Source organism: Prionailurus viverrinus, chromosome A1 (genome assembly GCF_022837055.1).
Source record: "Prionailurus viverrinus isolate Anna chromosome A1, UM_Priviv_1.0, whole genome shotgun sequence".
NCBI lineage: Eukaryota > Metazoa > Chordata > Mammalia > Carnivora > Felidae > Prionailurus > Prionailurus viverrinus.
The window spans coordinates 182,035,503-182,053,043 of NC_062561.1; the positions used below are offsets into that span (position 1 = coordinate 182,035,503).

The 17,541-nt window shown below is 40.4% G+C and overlaps 1 protein-coding gene across 3 annotated transcripts in view; it reads right to left on the reverse strand.

Moving 5' to 3' along the window:
* The window catches only part of TENM2 (teneurin transmembrane protein 2), a 944,724-nt gene that overhangs the window by 288,395 nt on the left and 638,788 nt on the right, over window positions 1–17,541 (reverse strand). For all 3 annotated transcript variants that reach the window (XM_047877002.1, XM_047876993.1, XM_047877010.1), the window contains one exon: window positions 13,461–13,695. In XM_047877002.1, the coding sequence (XP_047732958.1) occupies window positions 13,461–13,695 (235 nt within the window). The remainder of the gene's footprint in view (window positions 1–13,460; window positions 13,696–17,541) is intronic.

Sequence of the window (17,541 nt, forward strand, 5' to 3'; positions counted from 1 at the left end):
ACTATAAAAGTTTGGCCTGAGGGCCTCTTATTGACAGAACCCTCACATACTTATTTCACAAAAGAGGCTGTCTTCCTTGCTGGATTTTCAAGCCCTTGATCATAAACGCTCTTCTATAATAGTTAGAACAATAATCCTGCTGTACTAGGCATTTCTCCTGGGGACTCAGAAACTTGACTAAGTCATCTTAGATATTCTTATAATATCCCCATTAGGTAGATGGAGGCAAGGTAGACAGGGAGAAGAGGCAAATTTAAACACTGCCAAATTATAAATGAGAAAACAAAAGGCAGCAAAGGTTAGGTATCTTGAATCACGTAGGCCACAGTGTAGCAAAATCTGGGAATAAAGAGAAAGAGCCCTACAGCTAGAACCAAGGAAAGTGAGTGAGTCAGATTTTCCCCACAGCTATACCTTTTTCTTATACTACACCTGGCACATGAGAAGGGAGTTGAGTTTCTAGAGTATTCTAATATTATTTAGTACATTGTCCCTTGAAAAAGAAAATTCTTTCAATTCTATGTTTAAAATCCAATACCGTAAACTTCAGGGCTCTTATTTCAAGCTCATAAAATAAAATTCAGGCCATTAAAGAATGAGGAATAAAGAGAGACTACAGCATTTGAATTGAACATAATTTGGCACAATCTATCAAAATTTAAAATGCACATTATATATACCCTTTGATCTAGCAATTTCACTTCCAGGAATTTGACTCTTGAATATAATCATGTAAGTATGCAAAGAAAGGTATATACACAAGACTCCTCATTACAGTTTTGTTTGTAAGAGCAAAAATGTGAAAGTGATCTAAGTGTCCATAAAGAAGAGACTGGTTAAATAAATTATGACAATCTGGAATATTACACATACTTTAAAGAATGAGGCAGGTCCACAAGAAATTACCTGAAGTGATTTCCACAATATCTCATGAAGTTAAAAAAGGAAGTTGCCAAATGGTATGTATAATGTGATCCCATTTATATTAAACAAAAACATGCTCAGACATCCATAAACATTTCGGGAAACCTAAAATAATAAACCTTCAAAAGAGATTTCCTTGAAAATAGGAGCAGAAGGGCAGGGCATCTTACTTTTCATTTTCTATCTTCCTGGTTGTTGAATATTTTTATCAAGAGAATGTATGCATTTTGTAATGAATGAGTGGAAAGACCAAATCTATTGCAATATGTGCTCTAATCTTTGTCTTAAATTCTTGATGATTCCTTTGTGGAAGGAAATGGAGCAGAATCTATTCAAGATGAATAGGCAACAAAGTCCCCTAATCATGCTGGAAACAGTGAAGCATGGTGAGGAATGCTTGAACAAGAGACCTGCTTTAGGGCACCACTCGGACATTCCAAGTGGGAGGAATTGGTGAGTCATCTGGTCCTCACTTCCCTCATCTATAAAATAGACATTGGACTATACTAGGTAATCTAAACATGGATTCCAGCTTGAAAATTCTGCCTCTGTGCTGCCAAATGATTCCCGCTACTCTTAAATGATCAAGCCAACCTAAATCTAGTTGACCTTGATTCCTTCTCCTGGTCCGCCTTCTGGCAGAATCAAAGGACCAACTTCCCAGAAGACAGCATGACTTTACTTCTATATTCTTATTGCCAGATCCTTTCTTCTCTATCTCTGACTCTCTGTCTCCACCTCTCTGCCTGAAATAGGCTTTGGCTTATCTCTGTGGCAAATTCTATACTTTGTCTTTCCCCGACTGAATGATACTGTGACCCTGAAGATACACATTAGGGGCAGGACATGAGGGGACTCCCATCCAAATACTGCTTCCCTATTTCTAGACAAGGCCAGCAGTGGTGAAGACTCAGAAAAAAAAGTACACTAAGACACGCATCATGTCCTTGGAACTTGTTCTCTCACCCACATCATTAGTATGAAATTCTAGGAGGGTTTAAATGCATGTGTACTACCTTCCCTCTATTACACTGAGTTTTAGTACTTCTAGTAATGCCAGATCAAATCACAGGGGTGTAGACAGTGATGGGCATAATTATTGACATTAGGACATGTTGCATCTTAGGACCAAGATTTTGTCTAATTAAATATAGCACAATTCAATTGTTACCTACATTGTGGTCCATTATGGAGCTGAATGACACTGCCTACCTGAGATTTTCACCAAGAAGAGAACAGAGTGCATTGTTGAGAACAGGAGCTTAAAGCATGGAGTTTAGATGTTTTCCATTCATGGTTTTATTGAAAAAGCAAAACCAAAAATTGTCCAAAGTAATTTGACTTTGTAAAGGTAAAACTGCATCTCAAGCCATTTTCAGGAGATGGGAAATGAATCGAGTTGTTTTGAGTTAACTTTCTCATCATGAGCCCTCGTAAAGAGCACTGGTTAGTAAGACAATAAATGAGCATGTTTTAATTAGAAAATGTGGAATCCAAGCAGTTTTGCAGGAAAGAAGATGATAGCTTCAAAGAGACATCAGGAGACTAATAAAAGTTAAAATGCATTAAGTGGCCATAGTGAACTCAAAGGTAAAGTTGTGGGATGTTTGAGAAGTGAACCAGAGAGGGCAATGAATCAGAAGGGGATGGAAATTAGTCAGTGGAACTTATTCTTTCTACTTCATATTGGAATCAGCTGTAAACCCCCTTCTGTGCCCAGGCAAGTGAGATAACCTGATGCCCTAAAATTCCCCCATTCCCCCACCCTGGCCAGAACTGTGTGTGCCCAGAGGAGAAAATCACTATCATCAGGCGATGAGAGAAGGCAGTGGGGCTAAGGCAAAACTAGCATTGAACTTGACTTTTTTTTTTTTTTTTGACCTGCCAGGTCTCCATTTTATAGTCTCCTAAAATCATGATGTTTGGTTATGACCATGCCCTTCTTCCTGCTATGATGTTGTATGTGGGTACATGATCCAGGTCTAGCCAATCAACATGGCTGCTTCTCCAGGTGTTGGGGACTGGGTCCATTGTGGGTATGTGACCCTCGTTCAGTTCAATGAAATTTAATGAAGGGGGTGTTGGTGAAATATCAGGAAAAAGATATCCTTTTCCTGTTAGGTTTCTAAGCTATGAGAATATAGTCTGTAGTTCCCACAAAGATCTCACAGAAGGTCTGGTTAAGAATGATGGATGGAAAGAGAGAAAAGCAAAGTTGAGGGACAGACTTCTAATGCCTGAGTTTACTTCTGTGAATCTAGTTCTTCCAGAATCTTGATTCTGCCCCAGGCTCTTTACCTTCCCAAGTTCCATCTTCCTGACATGCCCAAAACGACAATAATATCTATCCCACAGGGCTTCCACTCAGATAACATAAAGTACCTATTACAGTACTTGGCACAAAGCAGGTATTTAGGGGGTGATGATGTCTAAAAAATAAAACCACAAAGAGTGTTCACTTGTTTCCCAGAAGTGAAAAGACATTTAATAAGGCCACAGTCTCTCCTCACATGGATTCTGAGTTCTAGAAGATGGAGAAGATAATATTTGTGGTCCTCTGCCTTTGGTATACTCCTGGAGACACTAACATAGCAAGAGAGAACAGACTGAAGCTGAGAAAAAGACACCCACAAGACTCGGATGTACATAGCATTGTCCCCACACCCAGGGGGCTTTTAGATTTATTCTCCTTTTACTGATGCCAGGGTGGGGTAGATTTCCCCAGGTCCCAGCAAATGCTTAAATAGGCCCAACATCACCTTATGCCTTCTAATCCATGTTCCCTAGTAGAGGAAGTATGGTTGATAGGAGATTAAAAAGTTACTATGATTAAGCTTTCCATTTTAAATTCTTATCTAAGCACATACCAATGCAAGAAGAACAACATCGTCCACCTTCTTCTAAGTGCAGAGTTTTAAATCCATTTGTTCAAATAATTTTAAAAAATGAGATTTTCTTTTTATTTTAAAAGGTGCTTTTCATTACTCACAGTAACTTGGATACTATTCTACATCAATGAAAATACATTATTTCCTTTTACAATAGAAATAGATTTCTAGTATAATAGCAGTAAATAACCTTTTAATGAATATAATTTGTCAAATTAGCTTACATAAAACACCCAGTGCTCATCCCAGTAAGTGCCCTCCTCAATGCCCATCACCCACCTCCCCCTTCTCCACCCCCACCCCCATCAACCCTCAGTTTGTTCTCTGTATTTAAGAGTCTCTTGTGGTTTGCCTCCCTCCCTCTCTCTTTGTAACTATTTTTTCCCCTTCCCCTCCCCCGTGGTCTTCCATTCAGTTTCTCATGATCCACATATGAGTGAAAACATATGATATCTATCCTTCTCTGACTGACTTATTTCACTCAGCATAATATCTTCTAGTTCCATCCACATTGTTGCAAGTGGCATGATTTCATTCTTTCTCATTGCTAAGTAGTATTCCATTGAATATATAAACCACATCTTTATCCATTCATCAGCTGATGGACATTTAGGCTCTTTCCATTATTTGGCTAGTGTTGAAAGCACTGCTATAAACATTGGGGTACATGTACCCCTATGCATCAGCACTCCTGTATCCCATGAGTAAATTCCTAGTAGTGCTATTGCTGGGTCATAGGGTAGCTCTAGTTTTAATAAAAAATGTGGTTTTAATTGTCCTATCATGGGTGTGCAACATCTTTATGGGAGGACTAATTGTTGAGAAATGGACTTATAGATGTTTATACCCAACTGAAGCTTTAACAAACTGAAATACAATTTCAATACAATCTCACAAATAAGAAAGAAGGGTTACTCATTCTGTTGTGACATATAAGGCAAGAACAGTTAAAACAATGATGACAGAAATTGGGGGCATTTGCCAATTTCTCAGTCATTCTGGGTAAGAAGTGATTCTATAAGGGATTTAAACATACACAATTTTGAGGGTGAGCCTTTGTGGTTAGCACTGTCATGACCTCTAAGAATGAATATTTGCAAATATGACTCATAAAATAGCTTGAAATCATTTGGTGGGTTTGGGAGGGAAAAATACCTGTCTGAGAAAAAGTTTCTTACATTCTCTCCTCTAATCTAGAGAACGCAGCCCCAGTGGAGTGACCTGGCTGAGTGCCCTGTACAGGACTACAGTGCTGGGGACACAAAACTCCACCTTACAAAGGCAGGCGAGTCTGAGACTAATAAATCAAAGGAAGCTTCAGAAAAGTTGCACAGCCTACTTCCCCTGCCTGGGAGAACCATGAATGCCTTATCTGGCCTCTGTGAAAAGAAAAGGATCATTGGGGAACCAGAATTAGAAAAAGACTTGCACTTCATCAAGTCTATCCCTGTCTGAACCAGATAAAATATCCTCTGGGAAGCCTTCAGGAAATGCCCCAAGGGAGTGACACTTGATATTAGCTGAATGGGTGAAAGAGCACAGAGTTGGAAATATTTGGCTTTTTTCAACTGTGAACTTAACCCAAGAGTCTTCAACATTTAACATAGACTCAGGGCAGAGTCTTGTGCTTACAAAGCATGACCACAAGGTGGCCTCAATCCGTGATTGGGTCCCCATGGTCTAGGCTGCTGAGGGACAGTTTTTAAAAAAGTTCTCTTTACCTAGAACTTAGCAGGGGTTAACTTACAAGTAAGAAGTTCAAGTCCTTAAAGCCTTAATAAACTTAATAAGGCTTTAGTTTTATGGCGGGAGCCAAATTTGAAAGGGACAGCCTCTCCTTCGATAGCTCTGTGTTCAAGGATGATTCCAAATTTGCAGATCCACACCAAGAGCAGGTTGGAGTGGTCTTAAATAAGATGTGATGCTTGTTTCTTTCTTAATGCACCTAGTAATTTGCACACGTGCCACAGCACTTTATTTATTCTCTTATTAATGGTCTGGAGTGTGTTAAACACCACAAGTCGTAAATTGCAAAGCAGTAGATCAGACCAGGTTCTCTTTATTTTCCTGCCAATTGTCAGAAAGTGATGTGGGGTGCAGGGGTGCCTCTTCTAACTGGCTTTCTGTCTCCCATTCCCCCACCTCTTGCCTCCATCTGACAACCAACCCCTTGTCTCCATCTGCCAAGAAAAAAAAAAAAGACACAGCCTGAATTCTCATTGGAGAGTTTGCCTATTGAGCAGCTCAGTTATTGAGATTAATAAGCTGCCAGTTTCCAAGGAAGACTAAGAAAACTACAAAATTAAAGTGCACTGCAACGTGAAATGCTGCTGGTGGCCAGGCGGGATCACAGTGTCAAAAAGGCAAGGTAAAGCTATAAAATAAGGCTGAGCTTGAAAGGCTAACCTAAAGGTCTCATTAATTTCCATGTTGCCTCTGATGAGAATTTAGAGGGGGCATAATGTTTTGCAATATGGAGAAATCAAGCTGCCTATTGATTTGAAAAGTGCTTGAATATATTTGGTTCACCCAGAATGAATTCTGGTTTTCAACTTCACTTGAAAACGTTAAAAAAAAAAGTCCCAAAAACCCAAACAGGTTACCTTGGTTTAATATTCTCAAGATCAAGCTTGTCAGTGATTCTGTCAGAAAATTAATCCTTAGGTAGAAAAATCAATCTGAGAACAAGTTTGGAACAGTCTTCGGGCTCAGCATGGTGAGGATGTTTCAACAATCTTGTTGCTTCTCTGTGAAAACCTTATTTACTAAAGGTCTTGTGTCTTGATTCCCAAATACACACTACCAATAAAGCATCTAGATTAGGCTAAGATAACTTCATGGCAAAGACAAAAAGTGTATCTTCTAAAATTCTGATACCAAAATTAGATTTTTAAAATGTCACTCATCAAGCCCAATGTGCTCATTTCTTTATCAGAGTACTTACACAACCTCCTACTAGCAGGAATTACCATGGTACTCCAAGTAGGAGCAAGTGGTCAGCCATGTTACCCCTAGCCGTTTGGCTTTCTCTTATTAATCTGGCAAAGCTCTGTTTGAGGGATAAAAAATGTACAAATTACAGAACTGAAAAAGTAGCAGTGCTTCTTATTTCCACACTGTCAATTTGCTCTCACATTTTATCAGATGCAGTGTATTAAAACTCTGTAAATCAGCTCACACGGATCCTAGGCTGCCAGGGCCATGGAACAGCGAGGCCTCAGATTCAGCACTGTGACTGCCACCAGACCCAAAGTGCTGCAGAGAAGAGTCCCTTAGCTCTTGCTGGGCTTTTGATTTTGTCAGTGACTCAGTCTACATCCAGTAACAGGCCAGAATTCATCCCATAGATAATTTCTTGCCTTAGGTCACTTATAATGCATTGACCTCACCATTTCCACGGCCTGACATATTAAGTTGTTGTGTGCCATCAGAATAAGCATTGTTTTGTTTTGTTTTTCTAGTTCCAAAGGCACTATCATTTGGTGGTTATGAACTGCCATTTGGAGTCAGACCCAGGTCAAGTTCCAGCTCCACCGCTTACTTATTTGCAGAGGTGTAGGTAACATAATTTTCCCAAGCCTCAGTTTCCCTTTATTTAAGATGGGGAGAGCAACATAAACCTAACAGAAGGGTTAAGGGGTTCAATGTGATCATGATGTTAAAACTAAGTGCCAAGCAAAAGGTATTTAATAAAGAAAAATTGTTATTTGTAGACCTATGTGATCATGTAGGATAACTGCTAAATTGAACATATTTTCTGGAGAGTAAATTTTTAAAGAGAAAAAAAATTAACTGCTGACAGCTCTGAACATAGTAAATATGCTGTTATTTGTAAGGCTGAATTTCCACATCACATCTATTATTTTGGAATCAAAATATTTAGAATCAAAACAGCTACACTTAAGTCTCTTGTTACATACGTAGAGTTAATGTGCCTGAAACTGCACTTCTGTTTTCTGCCACAAAACTTGTTCCATCCTCAGAAAATGAAATCACTATCCAACCAGTCTCCTAAGTTAAAAACCTGGTCATCGTACTCTCAGTAGTCTAACCCACAGCTCCACAAGTGTTCATTCCCACTTGACTCTACCTTCAAAATGTACTTCACATCTATGAATGTTCACCTTCTTGCCAGATTGGTAGGAAAAAGCCAGATATGAGTACTACAGCTACCAGGAACCTAGCGGACACCAGGACACCTTTCATCTTAACCATGATGACATTCTCTAAACTGGACCTACAACAGACTTGCTGTACCTTCCACCATACCTCCAACATGTTTGCTATATGGCAGCTCTCACAATTCAAAACAAAACCAAACAATAGTATTTTATTATTTCGTTCTTTTATTTAAAATACATCATTGACTTTTCATTATTCTTGGGCTAGAGTCCAAAACCTTTAACCCAGCCCAGTGGCCTGCAACATCCTGCCCTCACCTGCCCTTCTAGCTTGCTTTCCCTTCCTGGCATCTTAGTCTGTCTTTCCCCAGCAGGTCATTGTTTTGCCACCTAGAACATTCTTCAAGTCTAATTAACACTTACTCATCCTTAGGGCTCAGCTCAAATGTCAATTTCTCACGCGTCTGACTTCTCTATACCTCACACAGCACTTAGTACATTTGTCATGGTGGGGAGGCATGTATCTAATCATTTGTACACTCTGTCTACATCCAGCCTGGAAACACCACAAGGGCAAGGGCTTTGCTTTTCTTCTTCACTGCTGAATCCTCAGTACTTGGCACATGATAGATAGGTTCTCATAGTTATTTCTTGAATGAATAATGGATGATGATCTTAAAAAGCAACTTGCAAACTTCTTTGTAACTTGGGGATTTTGATAGTTAAAATTAGGGCTTCTGGAGTTAAGGGTCTGATGGAGATTTTTTATGTATTTCTTTTCTGTTCACCCTGTGTCAAGATTTGTAAAGACAGGGGCGCCTGGGTGGCTCAGTCGGTTAAGCGGCCGACTTCGCTCAGGTCATGATCTCGCACTCCATGGGTTCGAGCCCCGTGTCGGGCTCTGTGCTGACCGCTCAGAGCCTGGAGCCTGTTTCGGATTCTGTGTCTCCCTCTCTCTGAGCCTCCCCCGTTCATGCTCTGTCTCTCTCTGTCTCAAAAATAAATAAACGTTAATAAAAAAAATAAAAAAAAAAAGATTTGTAAAGACAGAAAAGGAATTACTGACCAAAAATGGGAGCTTCTGGTCTTTTAGGGAGAAAGTAAAACCAGAGGGAAGTTTTATTCTGCCAGGGGATTCTCTTTACTGATGTGCTGCTGAGAGATTCAGAGAGAATTCAATAAAACACATAGAAGAAGGAAAGTTAGCTTCTGTCATCAAGCTACTTTGTACCATTTTAGACAGGAGAAGCTGACTTCAGAAATTCCCCAAGAAGCAGCTGGCCTGGAAGATTCCTGACCTTGTTATTCTCAGGAGGGAAAAGTGTAGATGGATGGTATCAACCAGGAATTGCACATGGATTTTGTTTCAAGATGTAAGTGGGTGGAGATAAAGATGGTGGTGATTTTGTTACACATCATATTAGATAAAGACAGTATTGACTGCTTGCATTTAGCTCCTCTGCCCTGAGTTTTTTTTTTTCCTTAGATTATGTTATGGTTTATACATGAATTGACTGGTTTTGGTAGTAGAAACGTATATGCACTGGTCTCTTACATGATTAACATCGGTAGAGAATTTTTAGGCTTTTTGTCTTGTGTTAAACTAGTAATTCGTACAGTCCCATTTTTGGGCTATGCCTCCTTAACCACCACCTTTAATTCTACTTGTCACGGAAAAAAATGGAAAAAAAAGCGCAGTCTAGAGAAGATGTAACATGCCTCATTAAGATGGATGGGAACGTCAAAAAGCAATGCAGAGAAGCAAGGGTTTGCTCCTCACTGGTCTAAAGAAACACGTTGGACTTGGCTTAGAGTCTCTGGGGGTGGCAGCATGCCTGCTCATCACCTCCCAGTTATGAAATTCTTCCATCACACCCAGAAGTCTGTGTTAGGGAGAGTAGAGGTGGTGAAGCCGTTTGTAAATTTCCAGTGCATTTTCGAAATTGATGACTACATCATGATCAGACTCTATGACCTGCCTTCAATGATTTCTCTCCTGGATATAGTTAACCAATCCTTATTTGGTATAAAAATAAGAATGGGAATCCTAGTATGGCATCATGCCCATAAAAGAAGGGCTCCCATGTCTACACTTTCTCTTGTGGGTAAGAAAATGATCCTATGAAACTCACAATGTTCCAACATTTGAATAAGTGACTTTGTTCAGTTCTACAGTTTCCAAGACTATATTAAAAAAAATACTAGGGAACAGAAACAAATAGTATGCTACAATCTTTGACTTTTTTTTCTACCTATCTATTAGGCAAATTATTATCCTCCTCTAAAAACCCAATTCAAACAGATACTCAGTTTGAAATGTTTCCTGATCATCCTGGGAGAGTTAATCACTGCATCCACTGTATGGTCACTTTAGTCTTAAAGTGTATTGTATACACTGCACTACCCCTCTGTTTATGTACCTATCTCTTCCTTTAGATTGTGTGAACTTCAAGGGCAAGTTTCATGTGTTACTCATGACCTCCCTAGCACCTCATATAGTGTGTTTGGTATACATGAGGGACTCAGTAAATATTTGCTAATAAGACACTGAATGATAATATTTTAAAAAGAAATGTAAAGCTCAACAATTCTATTAATTACTGCTGAAGTTTTCATATATGGGACCAGATGCACATCCAAGTTATATGTATTCATGAATTCCATGAACAGAGCTGCTGACTTCTGCACCCTGTGTTTGACTTCTGGTGATAGCCCTATCCCAAGGGCCTCACATTCTCTAATCTTTGGCCCTGGAATGCACTGATCAAAGGATATCCAGATGTTGTTCTTGCTTGCTTTTTTCTTCTGACTGACTTGCACTGATCAAAGGATATCCAGATGTTGTTCTTGCTTGCTTTTTTCTTCTGACTGACTTCAACATTTTGGCAATCCTATCTACTCAAGCTTTGTATTGAACTTGCCTCCTCCAAAACTTCCATTGAGAAGCCCTAATCCTTGGAGAAATGACAAATATATAAATGATTTATGGAAGGACTCTATAGATCAGATACAAATTCTAGGAAAGCTAACTTCAGAAAAATAGGAAGGTGACACACTTGGCTCTGCTGGTCCTCTCTCTACCAGATACTTGTCAAGATAACACTTGATTGCAGATGGTTTTGTAAAGTAAATCTCCTGGAAAATGAATTATTTTCATCAGCAGCTAGGAGACAGGAGATGTTTCTGCACCATATGCCTTGTAATCACCAAAGGGAGAATCTTTGTGAGGAGCAAACACTCTGATGGATTTTGCCCTGTAAATGTAACAATTAGGGCAATAAATGTAGTCTTGTATGTATTCATTTATCAGACATCATGCCACCTTATTTTGTGTGTGGAAACCAGTGGAGGTCCATCCAAGGTGGTTCAGAATGTCCCATCTCACTGAAGCCCTAGACCTCTTGCAAGTTACTTTGCCCCTACACATCTAGATTGTGCATCTTTAAAAAGGTGAAAGTAATGGTTCCTTCCTGCCTCACTCTATTATTTCAGGCTCTAATGAGATAATGCAATAAAGAATGAATACCAGGCAGATACAAAGTGCATAGTAAAAACTGGTGATGAATGGTGATGGTGGTCCTCTTCCTTCCTTCCTCTCCTCCTCCACTTTCTACAATGGCTAGTACATTTCTCCTTCCCTTTCTCCTCATCCTTCTCCTTCATCTAGTCCCCTCTATGTAGGCTTTATGTCCAGAAACTCTTTTTCAAACAAAAGACTGTTAATGTAAAAGAAGGTTGACTAACGCCCAACAAACTCTGTGGCAGAAGGAAAAAAAAAAAAGACAGAAAGTCTTATACAGCCTTAAAGATCACCACCAACTATGAAAATATCCTGAATTAAGCCATGTGGACCAGTCTGCTTTCAGCCTAGAAACCTTTTGACAAAGGTTTATTAGTGCAGTTATTTTTAAATGTTTATTTTTGAGAGATAGAGAGCGAGAGAAGGAGACAAGAGAATCCAAAGCACGCTTCATGCCATCAGAGGAGAGCCTGACACGAGGCTCCAACCCACAAACCGTGAGATCATGAGCAGAGCCAAAGTCGGATGCTTAACCAACTGAGCCACCCAGGTGCCCATATTAGCGCAGATGTTGAAATATATCTATTGTATGTAATATACACATATAATTTCTACTGACTTTCATATTTTAAGCCTCACAGATTAAGAATGTAGGCATCGTTAAAAATAACCTATATCATCAGAGAATAAAATTTATTACAGTTTAGAGTGACCACAGTGACAATGGTGCACAAGTTATTCAAGATCTTATAAAAATAGTAAAAGAATATTATAGGTACGAAATGACAGAAATGCTATGGCTTGCATAGTCGCTTCCAGCAGTGTGCAGAGAATTCACTTGCCATTACAGATTCCTTTTGTTTTTCCTCAAACCTAGCTTATTAACATTTAAAAACTTAAGTGAGAACTGTTTATTTATTTATTTTTTTTGAGAGAGAGAGAATGAGAGGGGGAGGGGCAGAGAGAGAGGGAGAGAGATAATTCCAAGTAGGCTCTGTGCTTTCAGTGCTGAGCCTCACACAGGGCTCAAACTCACACCGTGAGATCATGACCTGAGCCAAAACCAAAAGTGGGACACTGAACAGACTGAGCCACTCAGGTGGCCCTAAGTGAGAACTTTTTCAAGGGTCAGCATGAATTATCGCCTTTCTCTGTTTCGTTTTCATGGTTCTTTTTGGCAAGGAAACGATAATAACTGGAGCATACAAACCATGACAGGGTCTGGGGTTGGGGTGCAACAGCGTTCCCCCATCTAGCGGCCCGCCCACAGCCTTCGCAGTCATTCCTTCCCAGTCCATCGCACTGTGACCCACACACCTTGTCTCAGGGCATTAAGGTGGGCGTGGTTTTGGAGGACCAAAAGGGGAGGCAAGAAAGGGACAGAAGAAAAGGCAAAACAACACAAAGCCAGACATGGAGATCACTTTGAAACTCTTCCCTCCAACCTAAGTGCTGCCCCTTTTCTCTTGTTTGTTTTTGTACATTCTTGTTTGCCCCTCAGGCATCAAGCTGTTAGTGTGTACAGGAGGGATTAAAGTCAGACGGCATGTTGGATGAAATATAAATTAAAATTATACTTCTGTCAGTCTGGAATCAGGGATTGTTTCTCAAGGTCTCCCCAAACACTTAATTTCAAATGAGTCTTCATTTATTACTTCAGGAAAGGCCAAATGCATAATTTATCAGCAGCTTTCAGTCAATATACCCTTATAAGCATGTTTCCCATGAGCCTTTGAGTAAAAATATGTTATGCTAATTCTATTAGTTGGGTACACAAGATCTGTCTAAGAGAGTAAACAAGCATTAAAAGGAGACACATGTGAACAAAGAAATACCTATCAGCCTACCATCCAGAGTCAAATTACCAAGGGAACAACAAAGAGGTGGTATACTTGTCCTGTTATTTACACCAGAACCGTCTCCCCGACAAGAATCCTGAACCGTCTAGGGGACTCTGTGCACATGACTCAGGTGGGGCAACAGGTGTGACCGGCGATGGGGACTTACCTAGTCTCCAGTGGCACGTTGCTGTTTAGCACCCAGCTGTCCTGGAGTTGAACGGACTCCGGTGTGGTGGCCAGGTCATTGGGTGCAGGAGCTGGGGCGTGGATCTGGCTCCGCCGGTTGGTCAGTGAGTTCCTGTTGAGGGAGTTGGCAGACGAGTGGTGATGGGACAGAGTGTGGTTGTGAGGGGGAGGCAGAGGGGGCCTCAGAGTCGATTGGCTGTGGTGGTTTGGAGGACCTGCAAAGAGAAGAAGGAGAAATGGCCATCAGTGGCTGCAGGCTGTAGCCCCAGACACTGTGCAAACCTGAGGAACAAAGCCTAGAATCAAAGTCTTTAGGTTGGTAATTGCTAAAAGTCACAAACAAGAGAGAGAGAGAAAGAGAAAGACGGCATAAAGCGTTCCAGGGTTGGTTACTAACAAATAACATACTTTGATTTGCTTTCTTCTGTAGGCCTCAAAGGAAGAAGGAGGAACTAAATTAGTAAAACCAGGCTGGAGCGTATTAATCTTGAATATGTTAATCTTAAAGTGGAAGTGACACAGACCTGACAGGGCTGGTCACTGATGTAACAAGTCCCTGTACCATTTCCTGGTAAACCAGTACATTGAATGCATTCTTTATAAGCATTTTCTTTTTCTGAAAGGCAATGAGAATATGGTACACTCTAAGTCAGAGAGTAGCATATTTAAATATCTGTAGCAGGTAAGCAGGGAAGTCAAGTGGGCCAGTTGTGGACTGAGGTGATTTGGAAAGGGTAGGAAGCACACCTCACTCAGATCCAGGCCCATGTGGCCATGTGGGGATAAGGGCCCAACGCAGCCAAGTCTTCTACTTTTTCTAGGAAAGCTGAAGATCTGGACTTTTAGATAAAATTTCCTGTTTCTTAAAAATGTTGATGATTTTTTAAAAAGTGTATTTGTTTTAGGTGTTATGTATAGATGTATGCTTTTTTTTTTCCATGAGAGTCAAGAAAATACCTGTGAGCCTGCTCAGACATCAGGGTTGATGTTTTCAAACCTTGACCCTTACTCCAAATTGCATCCTCTTTTCTCATCTTGAAATCCTCTATCCTCATAGGAAAAATGCATAAAAGAGAACTATACCTCTGTGTGTATCTCCTTTGTAAATATGACCACAGATGACAACTCCACACAGGGTTTTCCTAGCAACCCACTCTCAATCTACAAAATGAAATATTTTAAGCATAATGAAAACGAAAGTAGTTCACTATGCAATGTAAGCCTATAATTTGGTTTTAATGGCTGCTGAAACATGACTTTTAATTTGTGTCCTTTTTTGAAGCCTCCAGTCGAGGTTGGCAGCTCACCAGGTGACTGCCAAGCCTTGTCATTTTGGCCCCTGCCAACTTTTAAAATCCTCAGCCCCTGCTGTCCTGGCTTTAAGAAGTTGGCTCACATCATTTAAACAAGCAATTTGACACAAATTTCAACTACTTGTCTCCTTATGTGGCCAGGCTACATCTCCAAAAGGTGTAATCTACATTCCGTAGCTCCTGTGAAGCCTGCAGAAATATTCTGAAAGAAAGACAACATGTCAAGAAGATGCTAGGTTTGGAGCGCATCATGACCAAGGAAAACAAGAAGGAAAAATAACAGACACAAGTGGTTCCCCGAAGTTTCTATCTCTGGGCTGAAATTACTTGGGGGATTTTTTTTTTTTTTTGGTCTCCAGAAAAAGACAACTAAAACTAAACCCCAGTGGGAAATGCCACCATACAGTTGTACAGGTTTTAAATCGCGTCCTCCAAATGAACCTGCAATTCATATTTTACATCAGGCACCAGTGACATTTTAAATATATCTTTGAGGGAGTTTCATAGCTGTAGCAGGCTATTACATTTTCTGGCTTTGTTGTCTGTCTAGTAATGTATTATTATATACTTATTTAGCGTTTGTCTGTCTCATATTAGTGGGAAGAGGTGAGAAAAGGGGATGAAATGATTTCATAATGATCCTTCAGAGATGCTATCCAAGCCCCTCACACAGGGTTAATAAATTTTCATGCTTTCCTTTCCCCTCCCTCAACTCCTATCCAAGTGGTGTCATTATTCTCCATTAGTGAAGTAATCTTGAGACTTGCCTCAGGAAGATGAGATGAATCAGTGTACAAGTGAGAACCCACCCTCCTCGGTCCCAAGCCCCAACTTCCCATTTCCCTTGGCCCCTGGCCCCACCTCCAGCACTCCAGACCACACACTCTCCCAAAGTACAAAGAGGCCATGTGAGGCATTTAATTCACTAAATGAGATACCAGAACTCTCCTGCTTCCTGTCTATTCATCCTGAGCTAAGGTTTCTGAGCCTGCTTCAACTTGTGTGGCCCTTCTTTGTCCATCTGTGTTCTGTGTGGGTGAAATTCCTGTGGTTTTACCTTTTGCTGATGCTATCCAGGGGTGCTGCCAAGGGGGAAGGGGAACCACGGACCCAGGTGCTATGTGGCATGTTTCCTATAAAACGAAGGATGAGCTTTCAAGTTAATTGCAAGAGATGTCAAGCTCCCTTTCCATTCTTTTTTTTTTTAAGTTTATTTATTTATTTTGAGAGACTGCACCAGCATGAGTGGGGTAGGAGGAGAGAGAAAGGAGAGAGAGAATCCCAAGCAGGCCCCACACTCAGCGTGGAGTGTGATGCGGGGCTCAATCCCACAAACCGTGAAATCATGACTTGAGCCGAAATCAAGAGTTGGAGGCTTAGTCAACTGAGCCACACAGGCTCCCCCAGCTCTTTTTCCATTTCTACTAAATAGAAGGCCCAGAGCTTCATGGAGGAGATGAAAGAATACATAGTGTTCTTCTCGCACTGCCCTCCTGTACAGCAGTATGTTATTTCACTGCGAATAAATCAAATTATTGATGGCAACAACAAAAACCATCCAGCATCCTCAGTATTAGATGGTTTCCTCATTACTACTGTTCATTTCCACTGTGACACTGATTATATTTTCTCCTTTATCTATCCATCCAACAATCATATTTTTCAACTATGTACAAGAAAAAGAAAAGACGATTAGAATACTGAGTGGGAAGAGCTACCACTGGGGAATATACAGAGAGACATGGAAGAGGCACTTGGCCACTGGTTAGGAGAGGAAATCTAAAGGACTGGGTTTAAGGGTTGGGTCTGCCCCTTTTAAATAACATGAACTTAGGCCTACAACTCCATTTCTGTAATTGTCTGAGTACTCACCCACCACTCCTGACAACAGCAGTAAGTGTGTGTGAGTCAACATGAAGGATGGAAAGGAGGAGGAATGCACAGTGCCACCACATATGCCACCTAAGGTAAGGTCCCCAACCATGTGCATGGAACACTGCTTGCTTCTTTCAGGAATAAAAGCATGGATAAGACACAACTGTGGCTCTCAAGGAGCCCAGATTCAAGTATAGCAGCCCCCAAGCTGGATATGACCAAAGATTCCGAGTCAAGATTTTGTATAGTATTCTAGATCGCTGACTTCTCTTGAAAACAAAAACAGAATAAAAACACTGAGTCTAATCTCTCATGGTAACAACAGGATATAGCTGAGTGCTTTTTTTGGGTGGTTTTCTGCTTTGCCATTAACCCTAACAATCCCAGTTTATTTTAATCTGACTGGGTGTAAGCATTTATGTTGCCACTGGTAGGCATTTAGGTCTCACCCATGGTACCTTAGCATTCTGGGTAGGTCACATATCTCTCATATAACAACACCCCTGCTACAATCACTCATTTCAAGCACTTTTTGTGTTTCCCGGTTTTCATTAGTCATCCAATGAGCTTGCTGGATGTGACGGTTTTCCATTTCAAAAATGTGAACAATGGCCAGCAACACGCCTTACTGCTTTCCAGGAAGCCAAATTACATGAAAAAGGCCTTCTCCAAGGCAACTAATGTCTTCAATGTATGCTGAAACAGAAATGATTAACAGCTTGATGAAGGAACCTAAACGTCCACTCTGAGTTCTACACATTTATTGGGTTTAATTAATGTGCATATTAATGGCTCTTCTATTACATAAATAGGAAATCACATAATAATGCAATTGAGCCACAAATAACTATGTAACATAAATGCTTACATAGT